Here is a 13,300-nt window from a genome sequence, read left to right as displayed (position 1 = left end):
TGCGAGTTTGAATCCTAGTTCAGCCATCCATTTTCTAGTTGGGTAACTGTAGGCCTGGCATTCCTTATCTATAATGTGGACTCCATCATCGCCACATCCCCCAATTGTGTTTCAAAGACTGAATGCGACCACTTGGTGCTATTGAGACAGCTTAGACCCATGGAAAGGGCTCACAGCACTTGAACTCATGATGACTACTGCTGATAAGGTTAAGGGATGATGTCACAGGAGAAATGGGTTTCTAGTGCAGTGTGGTCAGCTTCTGCGTTGCTCTGATAACCTCCACTACAGTGGATGTGAAATATTTAAATAAGCTACTCTTTACATTCATGGGAAGCCTGAGGTTTCATTCATAGTACAAAGCTACAGAAAAGCTCCTTTTTATGGAAAACTATAAGAGCAATATCTCTGGTGGAGAAAGGGAAGTGATAGCTGTATTTTGTAAGCCTTTATTTTAAAGAGGAACTGGTCTTTCCCTTTTTGCTGTCTTGTTATATTCAATTGGCAATCCAAATGCTTTGCATGAAATCAATTTTGGTTCTTATTGTTATGCTGAGAATATTGGAATTTGGTAAGCACGTATCTTTTCTCGCTATTGTGTGAGAGATACATTAAGTTATATAAAACCATGTTTGTTTAGATTTATTGGGTGAAGGGAAGAAATTTGCACCATTTAAACGATTATGGTCATAGTTAACGGCTAGAAACATGGGCCATAAATCACCCACATGCCTTACCTTCTGTTGCTTTGTTGACAGCTAAAAGAGTATTCAGAACTTTGGAGAAGTTGGCCCCTGAATAAAGGTCATCAGGTTCAAATACCTATTAGAAAGGAAATTTGAAACTGTAAGTAATCAGCTCAACAAACGAAACTGAAAAGACCCCTCCCTCAAGTACTCAAGAGGGAAAAGATGTACAAGACAGGATGCAAAACCTCTGCATCCCTTCTGGAGAAACTGGAGCAGCAGCTGAACTGCTTAATGGCATGTGGCAGCCATCAGTGAGTCAGAACCAAACAGTACTGGGATATGAAAGGCAAGCTGAGAAGGCAGCGCCCACCAGGAAATCTACAGCGCATACTCCGACCCACTCTCCTGACCTGAGCACGTGAAGCTCCTCAGGCAGTTACAGGAAGCTTGTCTGCAGGAGTTCCAGTTACTGCCTAACACCTCTTCAAAGGCCGCAGAAGTCTACAAATAAGGAGGTGAGGCTTTCTACTTTACCTTTTATTCACTGTCCTCACTAGTGGCACTGTCACAAGTCCTTGTTTCTCCTCCCCTTCCTCCCTGCTGCTGCCCAACTGCTTAGGGTCCTGATGCCACATTGCAGAACTTCTGGCCCGACCTGCCTTTGGCTCAGAGCCTCACTTCCTGTTTCTGCTGATTGATCTTGCCTTGCTCAGCTGTGAGCTGAGAGGCTCTGACTCTTCATCTGCCTGAGCCTGGGTGTTCTTCCTGCCTTTGGGGGACCCTTCTAACTACGATGCCAGACCTTTCTGACACTTTGGGAGGCTAAGGCAGAGGACTGGCAGGACTTTGAGGCGAGCCTGGGTTACAGAATGATTCTGGGTCAGTCTGGGTTAGAGTGAGACCTGCCTTAAAAATAAAATTTACGTTGCCAGTTTTTGCCATCATTCTGATAGGTTACTGCTCGGAAAGCACCAATTACATACTGATACCATACCCCCCTCCCCCCGTGTGTGTGTGTGTGTTTGAGAATCACTTCTCTCCTACTATGTGCATCCCTGGCAGTTAGTTCTGCTTGTCAGGCTTGGCTGGAAGTGCCTTTAATCACTAGGCCATTTCACTAGCACCATTGTTTTAAGTGCAATATAAAATGTTGGTTTTAAAATACATTCCATGTATTAAGATGTGTTGAAGCTTCTATATAGTCTCTGACATGTATATGGAGGCTAGTATCCTCGAGCACAGGCACAATCCAGAGGAGGCGGCCAATAGTGTAGATGCTAGCTAGGTGTGGTGACTCAGTCACCCTAGTAATCTCAGCACACAGTAGGTGAAATCAGGAAAATCACCAAAATTTCAAGGCCTGAATAGTCTACATAGCTTGAGCCTCAGAATTCACATATCGAAGTAAAAACATTGACTCCTTAAGTTGTCTGCTGGCCTCTATAATCATAATATGGAATGGGCATGGGGACACACACACACACACACACACACACACACACACACGCGCGCGCGCACACATGCACGCACGCACATGCACACATTCATGCATACACACACGCACACACACACACACGCGCGCACACACACATGCACACACACATGCACGCACGCACATGCACACATTCATGCATACACACACACACACACACACACACACACACACAGAGGGGGAGAGAGAGAGAGCGCAAATAAACAAATAAGAAGCACGGATAGCCTTTTAGTGAAAGGGTACCATTAATACCTGGAAAGAACTGACAGGAGGTCTGTTTTACTTTGCCAAAGACAAGGTGAACACAATGTAATACATGGTGGTGAGAGCACTGCCAAAATAATTCTAGAATTTATATGTTTGCATGTGGACGTGCGCATTAGACAGATATGGAAAACGTGGGCAGACTCTGCAATAGTAAGCAAACTGAAAAGCTAGGAGAGTAGACATGAAAGAAGAACTTATGATGAAAATCTCCTCCTTGTTTTACTAGGATGGTGGTTCTTTACATGGGTCGTTTGCTTACAAATGTTGGGATTCCTAAAATACTCTGGTTAGTCGCCTAAGTTTTAGAACATGAGAATTTTCATAAACTAAAGCATGCATCAACAAGAGTTACTGCTCAAATGAGGAAGTTGCCTGGACTGCACCCAGTTCCCTTTTGTGAAAACCCAAATATACTTGAGATTACCCACAGATGCTGTTCTCCTTACAGCTAGCCTGTTCTGTGGCAGCAGGAACTATGCACGAAGGCGTTAAAGGGGGCCTTTGGGGGATAGAAGAAAAACAATACCCAGGGATTATTGTTTCAGACCATTTGGGGCTCCAGATACACGTACAGACAGGCTTCCCTACATCATACCTTCCTAAGTTCTCAATTGTTTTGTTTGTTTGTTTGTTTGTTTGTTTTGAGACAGAGTTTCTCGTAGCATGGGCTGGCTTTGAGCATGTTTTGCAGTCAAGGATGACCTTGAGATTTTGAGCCTCTTGCTTCTACCCCTTGGGTTCTGGGCTTAGAGGCAGGCACCATCATGCCCTTTTTAGGTGGTACTGAGAATCAAACCCAGGGTTTTGTGCATGTTGAGGAAGTACTTGGCCAATTGAGCTATAGCCTCAGCCTCTCCGAAATTCTTCTGTAGATCTCTTTCTTCTCTGAACTTGATCTGGTCCCATACCGAGAAGGACATGTAATTTGGAGAGTGCACATCACTTCCATTCATTGTCAGGCATTTAGACCATACTGCAAAGGAGAAATGTGAGATCAAATTTATAGATGGGGATGTTCAGCAAGACCAAGTGCACTGGTGCCCAACTGGGGAAAGTGGGGCGAATCCCTTAAGGTGGAGTGAGATAAGAAAAACAAGGAGAATTAAGGTGCCATATAGGCCACTCAAGCAGGAAGAACATCGCTTTCCATTCTTTTTCTTTGGCTTGGTTTTGAGACAGAGCTATGCAGGTCTGGTTAGCCTGGAACACTCCATTCTTCTGTCTCTGCCTCCTGAATGTTAGTATTAGAGGATGGAGCTCCCACACCCAAGGCTAATGTCACAAAATGGAGAACTAATCCCTCTTTCTATCTGCACACCCCGGGGCTTGTGGAAAGGTAATGTGTATAATTGCTCAAAGTGCTTTTCCCACTCCAAGTCAAAGCATTGACAAAGTTGTGGTAATATCATCAAGTAGCACTCTGTGAAACATTCACTAGGCTGTTTAGTGTCCGGTATATGATTGAGATTCTGATTAGCTGAACTACTTTCTTTATTCCCATTTTGGTCCAGAAATAAGCCAGTTAGTTCATTTAGATCTGTGAGAGTCAGATAAACAGCAGTAGTCCCCCCCCCCACTCATTTTAGCACTTCTGTGACTCAGATAAGGAAAGAAGAACTAGAAATCTTGTTAGAGAAGGCCAAGATATCACTCCACCAATGAGATGAATAAGGCTCACACTTACAAACAACAGAAACTCAACTCTGGATAAGCAATAGAGAAGACAATCACGGAACTTCACTAGGGATTCTTTTCTGAACATTCATACATAGCTGGCCAAAGTCCATTCCAACCTCAGTAGATGGAATAAGACAAGACATTTAGTTTTTACAGTTTTTACCAGCATTTTTCCATTCTGGAAAACCACAATGACATCAGAACCTATATTTTCCATCCTCTAAGGGCCAGTTGTAAATTCTGAAATCTTTGGGATCTGCCAGTGGAAATTGTGCAAAAGTTATTATTTCTATGACTTCACAAATAGAGCCTTTCAGAGTCACTTTCGGTTTCAACATGTAAGGTAAAGGAGTGCATTAAAAGATGTTCCTTCAATTCACTGTTCCTTCCTCTATTACCTCACTAACCGCCCCCCTCTTTTGGACAAGGTCTCATGGAGTCTAGTTTAGACCCCAAACTTGTTATGTAGCCAAGAATTACCTCTCAGCTTCTGATATCCCTGCATCTACCCCTCAAGTACTGGGGTCCTAGGCACGGGCCACCACAGCAAGCTCTGTCTGGTGCTGGAGAAGGAACCCCGGGGCTTCATGTACATTAGAGGGGCACTCCATTCACTGAGCTACATCTCCAGTCCATCCCTCACTAATCATATAACTATGATTACTGATTCGTTGGGCCCCTGGCATCTGCCTGGCATGGTACTTAAAGAGCAAATATATATTGCAATGACTTGGGTGTTTATGTCACCCAAATTTACATTGAAACCGAATCTCTGAGGTAGTACTCTTTGGAAGTGAGAACACTGGGAAGTTATTAGGTCATGAGCAGGCATAAATACCTCATGAATGGGATTAGTAACCTCATTAATGGAGAGATGGAGCAGTCATTATGAGTGGAGAGACAATGGCTGCTGTCCTAGAGGACCAGAGTTTAATTCACAGCATCCACATAGCAGCTCACAACTGTCTTTAACTCCACATTCAGGAGATATGATACTTTCTTCTAGCCTCTGCTGGCATCAGAAACACATGTGGTGTAAGGACACACATGTAGGCAAAACCTCACACTCATAAAATAAAAATAAATTTAAAAGTGAATAAATAAAAGGACCCCAAACAGCCTCTTTGCCCTTTGCAACATATGAGGACACCATGGTCATGTATTCACCAGCTACTGACTCTACTAGCCTCTTGATCTTGGACTTCCCAACCTCCAGAGCCATGAATAACACAATAAATTTCTGTTGTTATAAGGTTATGATATCTTGACATTATCATAGATTAAGATTAAAGTTTTTCATTGTATTTGTTTCTCCCTGTGAGCTTGCAATATGGAAACAATTATTTCCTCACTTCCTTAAATGCATAACTGAAAACCCAGAGTAGTAGTCACAGACCAATACAAACACAGGTTGGGAATTCAGAGTGTGTCTCAGTTTGTAGGGTGCCTGCCTGGCATGCATGAAGCCCTGGTTTTGGCCCCTAGCAGTCTGTAAATCAGGAGTGTTAGGGCATTACTGTAATCTCAATAGTCAGGAGGCAGATGCAAGGGGATCTGAAAGCCAGTTCAGCCTCAACTACACAGCAGGCTTGAGGCCATCTTGAGATATATGAAACCTCCCCTCAAAAACAAAACAAAACAAAACAAAACAAAACAAAAACATTTACAAGTGGGTGCTCTGAGGGGAATTGTAGCCTTGCACATGTGCTTGAGGTTTCCACCAGACCTAGGAAAACACAGAAAAGCCATCCTTGGGTTTGCATAGGAAGAAATCCCTTGCTACTTCAGTCCAAACAGCATCTGCAGACAGTTTGCTAGAGTCCCTCACATGACTGATTCAACAACTGCAGCAATGAGACTAGACTGCCTCCCAAGGGGCTCTGCCTAATTCCTGGGCTGGCCTTCCCATTTCCTGACGCAACTGATGCTGCATTTGCCAGATCCAGGAAGGGCAGTTCCCGTTCTGTAAGGCAGTGAGTCAGAAGGGGGCGGGGCCGCCTGAGGTTACAACAGGAACTAAACCACCCCAGACCTCCTGACTGCCTCATTATCACGCCTTAGGCACCTGAGTTAAGCAGTCCCAGCAGGCCAGCCACATCTTAGTTAAGAAAGGAATCCATCCCCCATTCTACTGCAGAAGTGGCAATGCCTTTAAGGATTCTGTGCCTTCAACAACACCCAGTCAACTCCCATTTCAGGTTAATTTCAGCTTTACATTGATCACAATTGACTCCATCATTCTTCTTCTTTTTTTTTTTTTTAATCTAATCAACTGAAAAACAAATGATCCCATGGAACCACATGGACGTTCAGCTTGTATTTCCAACCTGTTTAAAGAAAAGATGCCAATATTTAAGGATGTTCCAATGCTTCCCTGTTCATCTTTCTCTTAGGAGACGGAATCCTAAATGAACTGAACTCGTCTTGAGTCACATTCTCTAATTGTCACAGCTGATCACAGTGGCTCCGCTAACCCCTGCACTTTGAAGGAAATGACATTAAATGGTACTACTGAGAAAGCAAATCTGAGCTGCTTAGTCATATTTCACTGGTGGTGCTGCTTCTGGCTCTGTAACCTGCCAGGCTTCCACACACAGCTCCTTCTAAAAGCAGGCACAAAGTCAGCAACAAATAAGGCTCTTAGCTCAGAGACTGGACTCATTACCCACTAGCATTCCACTTACAAGAATACAGTGATGGCATTTGTACCCGGCCTAATAACCGCTTCTATTGATGGCAGGCAAACTTCAAAGAGTAAGCCCTGAATTAATTGGACTTTGAGTCCCTCCATTTGTCTGCATTTCAGCAATTTAGGAACAGGATCTGACTTGTGCCTGTAGTCACAACAACATGAGGTATGTTGAAAAAAAAACCCTTGGTGTGGGGTCTGGAGACTTAGACTCTAACACCAGCATTGTCTCTGCTTAGCAGTTGTAGGGATCTAGGAAAGCAACACTACTCTCCTGTGGCTTTTACATCCGGAAAGGTAGAAGAATTGGAGCAGTGCAGGCCAACGAGACGTCTGTTGGTCCATTTTCTGAACAGAGAATCTCCAAGGCAACATCTTAGCAAAGATCTCTCAGGTCTCAAATCTGATTGAGTTGTCAAGGCTATAGGAACTGAGCTCAACTCACAGTAGCCAACTTCTCCAAAGGCCACTGCATAAACTCCAGTGTCCACTTCTTAATGTTTGCTAAGTGGATGTCAGGATATCACATCCTCATGTTATGGCAAGAGAATTCTCTTCAAACAAGTATGTACCATAAACCAGATCTGGTGAAGCAGGCTTGTAATCCTAGGTACTTGGGGGCCTCAGACAGGAAAAACACTAGTTCAAGGCCTGCTTGGGCTATAGAATTACTTCAAGTCCAGCCTAAGCAACTTAATAAGACACTGTCTCAGAATAAAGAGTGACTAGGATTAGGGATGTAGTCCAGTGACAGACTGCTTGCCTGCCATGTGTGTTTAATATATAGAGCAAGGGAGTTAGTGTACTATGAAATAACAGAATAGATTTTAGAAGTTGATTTTTTTTTTCAGATTGTAACTTAAAATGACCAATTTACAAATTCAGTGGCATTTGGATCGTGACCGTGACTACAGGCAGTTTGTCTCTGTGTACCTCTATGCAGTCACATTGTATGACTACCCCTGACTCCTAGATGACTTGACCCTCATAGACTCCTGAGGCAGGAAACTCAGTACCATGGTGCTGCTAGGCTTAAGCTTAATTCCTCACATAAACATTCTAAATTCACCAAATTGACTTCCCAAGCGCCAGTGCACCACAGCCTAGGACTTCACTCGTCCTTGCTATGCCTTCAGGGAAAACTCCACGGTAGACATTTATCTTCAGCTGAGGCCCCAGCGTTCAGGAAACAGGAGAAGAGACAAGAACTGATAGAGGCATCTGGGGTGGAAAGGCAGTCATGGGATTTAAAAAAGACACTGCAACAGAGAACAACCACCAGGATGAGAAAGAGCGTGGAGGACATCTGGGGCCCAACTGCACTTGCAGCTCCCTCATCACCCCTCTCCTGTCACTGCAGCCTTCTCAGAAATACATTGGATGCCAGCTTTCAGGGGGGAAAGGGGTGATGCCTCAGCCATTGGGATGTCTTAACGTTAGAACATGAGGTGCTGCTCCCCCCCCCCCCGCCAGCCACTGTCACCACCTGCTTAAGAAGAAGGACTGACATCTGAATGTTCTAAATCGGAATGAAGAACACATTTTTTCCCCCCTCCGGGAGCCTTAGCATGGCACCTGCTACATAGTCTCTGTGTGTTTTTATAGTTTAGCCACATACAGCATTAAACAAGAGTTTGTGGGTTAGCCAGAAAAAAATAATCACCATATAAAGCTTCATTTCTATGGGGAAATGTTTTGCTTGAAACAGCTCACAAGAATTTGGAAAATAGCCTATTTTTGTATTTTTAAGAATACATTTCATGTAATTATATATTTCTGCTTATATTTTGCATTTCATCTAGTCACTCTGGATGGAGAACATTGAAGGCAAATGAAGGTCAGAGGACAACCATAGGAGTCAGTTCTTTCCTCCTACCATGTGGGCATTGAACACAGGCTATCAGGCTTCGAAACAAGTGGATCTGTCCACTGAGCCCCCTTACCCACCCCAATAATACATTTCAACTCATCACTGACACTACCTATGCACTCCCAAATCAACTTCTAACATCTACAAGGCCTTCTCTGCTTCTATTCATAGGATGGACAAAAGGCCTAGACATCCACAATACTGTGTATTCTAGAACTCTGTGGTTCGAGGACCAGGGTAAGTATAAAAAGAATGAGAATCTTCTGAAGTGTCATTGTTTAATGTAACAATCTGGAGAGCTGAAGAGGAGGGTTTGAAGGTTCTACTTTCATAGGGGCCTCCGATGACTTGGGCTGAACCTTAAAATATACGCAAAGCAGTCCTTTCACTACACATTCTTGGCACATGATATGTGGTTAGTATTGAGGTCTGCACAAAGGAGAGAGCCGAAGTTCAGGAACACAGGGACAGCTTCAGTCTACTGTAAGCAGCAGTCCCTCTGTTAGTTTCCATGAAGTCTTCCATGGACCTACCTTCGTGTTTCTTCCAGGAAGCTAACTCTTCATAATGTACATCTCTCTCTCTCTCTCTCTCTCTCTCTCTCTCTCTCTCTCTCTCTCTCTTTCTCTTTCTCTCTCTCTGCAGGTATCAAGATTACTCAAGGGTTTCCAATTGGATCATAGTCTTTGAAGTCCAAACTGCCAACACATGTGGAATATGCGATGAATAATCCCTCACTGGTTGACTGACAGGATGCTCTATGAGAAAGACTAACATGCAGACTACTTCTACAATGTAAGCCATGTGACACCAGTGTAATTTTTCCCTCCTGTACCTTCCATGTCCAGCAGTACTCCTGCTATGCAGTAGGATCACAATAGATATAGGAATACATACTGAATGTTTAAATGTTCTCATCAATAAATAATAATCACAACCAAAGAAAAGGCATTGCTAAGAGTACAATAATCTCAGAAAGAGAGAAAGAGGGCTCAGTGTTCCAAGTGCTGCTTGATCAACATATGCAAGGCCCAGGTTCAACCTCTAACAGCACGAAATAAGCTTAGAAAGAAATATCACGTAAGAAACAACAAAAACAAACAAAACCAATCACCTTGTAGCTTTGCCATTAACAACTATCTAAACCAAGAAACACCAATATTTGTCTGAAAAATTAAGTGATTAATCCCTATGGCTAGGATGTGACCAGAGGCACTTCAAACTCTCTGTTGCTTATCTTTTGAATCACACACTAATTAAACCCCATCATAAGCACCACAACCCAAGTTATTATAGAGAAGGGAAGCCAGAAGGATTTGTGGATTTTCATTGCCTTGCTGAAATGAACTATATTTTAATTATTGTATTATATAGCAGCAAAGTCACAGTGAATATAAGCTTTCCTCATGTGTTCATACACATGTTCTAAAACCAACTTCAATTCAGAGGCAGAAGATATGACAAAATAACTCCCCAGAAACAGTAAGAGGTAACTTGCAATTTGAAAGGCTATAAACTACACACCCAAAGTTCTAACATCAGCTTATCTGGGTGGGAAGGATGTCACATCAAAATTAACTATCATTTCTTTTATAAGCAAGGTTTCCCATAGCTCAGGTTGGTCTGAAGCTCACTATGTGAGGTCTGATCCTTCACCTTCTCATCTTCCTTCCTTCATGTCTAAAGTGCTGGGATTACATTTCCATACTGGTTTATGGAATGCTGGAAACCAAATCTAGGGTATCCTGCATGCTATGAAAACACTCTACCAACTAAGCAACTACCTCTTTATTTAGAGATCACATTTAGCAGTTCTTCTGGCAGGTCATGTTTCAGAGACAGCAATGCTCAATGAACATTAATTAATTAGTTTATTAGTTGGTTAATTAGTTAATTAATTTTACAATATTTCATTAAAAACATAATTTCTACCTTGGAAACAACCCAAACACTGTGAGGAGGCATTCAGGAACTCAGATATTAGACACATCAGTTACAGGTTTCAGTTAGCCTCCACAGGTCAAAGAACAGCCACCCAGCAAAAGGCCAACATGACACTGCCTGAAAGATCAACTTCATAAGCCAAGCAGGGAGGCTACTGCTTGGAATCCCAGCACTCAGAAGGCAAAGGGCTACCCAGTGACATCCATGACAGAGTGAGGCTCTGTCTCAAAAAAACAACGGGGGCTAAAAAGATGGTTCAGTAGCTAAAAGCACTTGCTGCTCTTGCACCGGACCTGGGTTCAGTCACCAACACTCTCATGACAACTTAAAAATTACCCCTAACCCCAGTTTGAAGTGATCCAACATGCTCTTCGGTATCCATGGGCATTGTACCCACATGGCGGTGCACATGCATATATGCAGGCAAACCACTCATACACACAAAATGAAAATAAATATGCATTAACATCAACAAGGAAAACAAAAAAAGCATGCTCACTTGTCTCAGGAGGTAGTATGCGAAAATATTCTGAAGCTGACTCCTCTCTAATAGATCCAAGATTTCACACTACCTCATCCTCTCAATGTGTACTCCATGGGCTCCACTTTCTTCATTCTCCTTTTTCCTTTGCAGTTATAAATGCCTTCACAGCACCCGAGCCCCAGACCTCTACCATGGCTCATTTACAAGGCTTATTCCAAACACTACTCATCAGTACCCAGTGGAATTCCCTATTTCTGAACTTTCTTGCATTTGGCCTCGAGACTCTGGAACCACTAAGACATGTAGGCCCATGATGTTAAGTTCTACCTTTTTTACTTAGTCACCAGCAGGCTCCCCACTGGTTGTCAGCTTCTTTCCCAATCTAAAATTCAAACAGAGGACAGAGAGATGGCTCCAAATGGGGTTAAGAGCACGTGTTACTCTTGTGAAGATTCGGATCCAATTCCTAGATAACCATCCATAACTCCAGTTCCAGGGGATCAGATACTTCTTCTCATTTCATGGACAACAGACATACATATTGCACATGAATATGTGCAGGGGGAACCATTCATATAAGGTAAATATTTTAAAATAAAATAAAATTCAAACAGATACTACTTACATCAAGAATACCAGTCCTTTTGACATATCTCTCCAAGAAAGGAGAAAGAACAAAAGACTACTAAAACTTGATAAATCCAGGCCCAAACATGTTTTTCTCATTCCATAAAATAAATTATCTTGTCACAAGGAGTGATTGGGAGACTTCACTTCACAAAAAGGAAGTAAAGTTAACCACATGTGTCACTTTGGAGGAGGTCATAGGTAGGAATATGCCTTACATAGATGTCCCACCTTGAAGGCTAATGAAGGGACGAGCAGAGATATCTAGGAGAAAGTATCTAAAGCCAATTTTAATTAGGGTCAAGTTATTATCTATCCAATAAATATAATCTGAGTACCTAGCATACATCAAGAACTAACTGTGGTGGTTTGAATGAGAATGTCCCCCACGGTCTCAGGCATTTGAACACTTGATCCCAGTTGGTGGCGCTGTTTGGGAATGTTTAGGAGCCTTGGCCTTGTTGGAAGAAATATGTCACTAAAGACCAGTTTTCAGAGTTTAAAGACTGGCACCATTTCCAGCTTACTCATTCTGTTTTGTGCTTACAGTTCCAGATGTGAGTTCTCAGCTTTCTGCTTCAGCCACCCCACCTGCCTGCTGTCATGCCTCCCACCATGATAGCTATCCCATAAGCCTAAATAAACCCTTTCTCCTATAAGTTGCTTTAGTCTTGGTATTTTATCACCGCAACAGAACAGTAATGGACATACTAATCCATAACTTTCTTGTAAGACAAGTAAAAGGATACTGTATGAGATCTAGTAACTGGGCTGGGGCGATGACTTAGTCAATGAAATTCCTGACTTGTAAGGATTAAGATCTGAGTTTGGATTCCCAGCACTGACATAAAAACCAGGCATGTTTCTATAGTAGCAGAACTGAACAGTAAGAGATAGACAGGAACTTAGGGCTTACTGGCTAGGCAGTCTAGCAGAACAGTTAGAGCTTATGTCTGAATAAAAAGGTGGAAGTCTAGAGAAATGGTTCAATGGTCAAGAGCACTTGCTGCTCTTCCAGTAGACATGAGTCCACTGCCCAGCACAGATATCAGGCCCCTTCCAACTGCCTCCAACTCCAGCTCCAGGGGCTCTGATGCTTTCTTCTTGCCTCCTGGAGCAACTATACTCACAGATACACATTCATATACATAAACATAAGTATTTAAAAAATAAGATGGAGGGTAAATAAGGAAGACACCTAACATTGACTTCTGGCCTCTTCATGAACATACATGCACATGTACAAGTGCGTACATATATATACACATGAAAAACTTTACATAACAAAGAAATCACTCCCATTTATATTAAATTGGCTTTTTCTTATTTTTTTAGACAGTGTCCCATGTAGCTGAGGCTGTCTTTGAACTCCTAATCCTCTTGCTTCTTTCCCCTAAGTGCCGTGATTTCATGTGTGCACCAGCAAGCTTTCCATTCTGTTGTTTTCCCTTGAAGGTAAACATTTTAAATACCACATCAAGATGTACCTCCGCTATATATATAATATATTCCAGGGGTCCAGCCTACTTTCAGAGAATGCAAACAGTTTAATTTACAACCT

General features: G+C 42.6%; 1 protein-coding gene and 1 long non-coding RNA gene across 7 annotated transcripts in view; one reads left to right on the top strand and one right to left on the bottom strand.

The window, feature by feature from the left end:
• ARHGEF6 (Rac/Cdc42 guanine nucleotide exchange factor 6) overlaps positions 1 to 13,300 on the bottom strand; it is a 113,197-nt gene that overhangs the window by 79,696 nt on the left and 20,201 nt on the right. For all 6 annotated transcript variants that reach the window (XM_084789812.1, XM_084789810.1, XM_084789811.1 and 3 more), the window contains one exon: positions 738 to 822. In XM_084789812.1, coding sequence (XP_084645938.1) covers positions 738 to 822 — 85 coding nt within the window. The remainder of the gene's footprint in view (positions 1 to 737; positions 823 to 13,300) is intronic.
• LOC311602131 lies at positions 1,230 to 12,378 on the top strand. The gene is made up of 3 exons (XR_014780689.1): positions 1,230 to 1,540; positions 8,856 to 8,921; positions 9,330 to 12,378. It is a non-coding gene; the product is annotated as an uncharacterized lncRNA (long non-coding RNA).

The sequence above is a fragment of the Acomys minous genome (assembly GCF_964271855.1).
Source record: "Acomys minous genome assembly, chromosome: 7".
NCBI lineage: Eukaryota > Metazoa > Chordata > Mammalia > Rodentia > Muridae > Acomys > Acomys minous.
The sequence above is the reverse complement of the archived record's forward strand: the minus strand, read 5'-3'. Positions and strand labels throughout refer to the sequence as shown.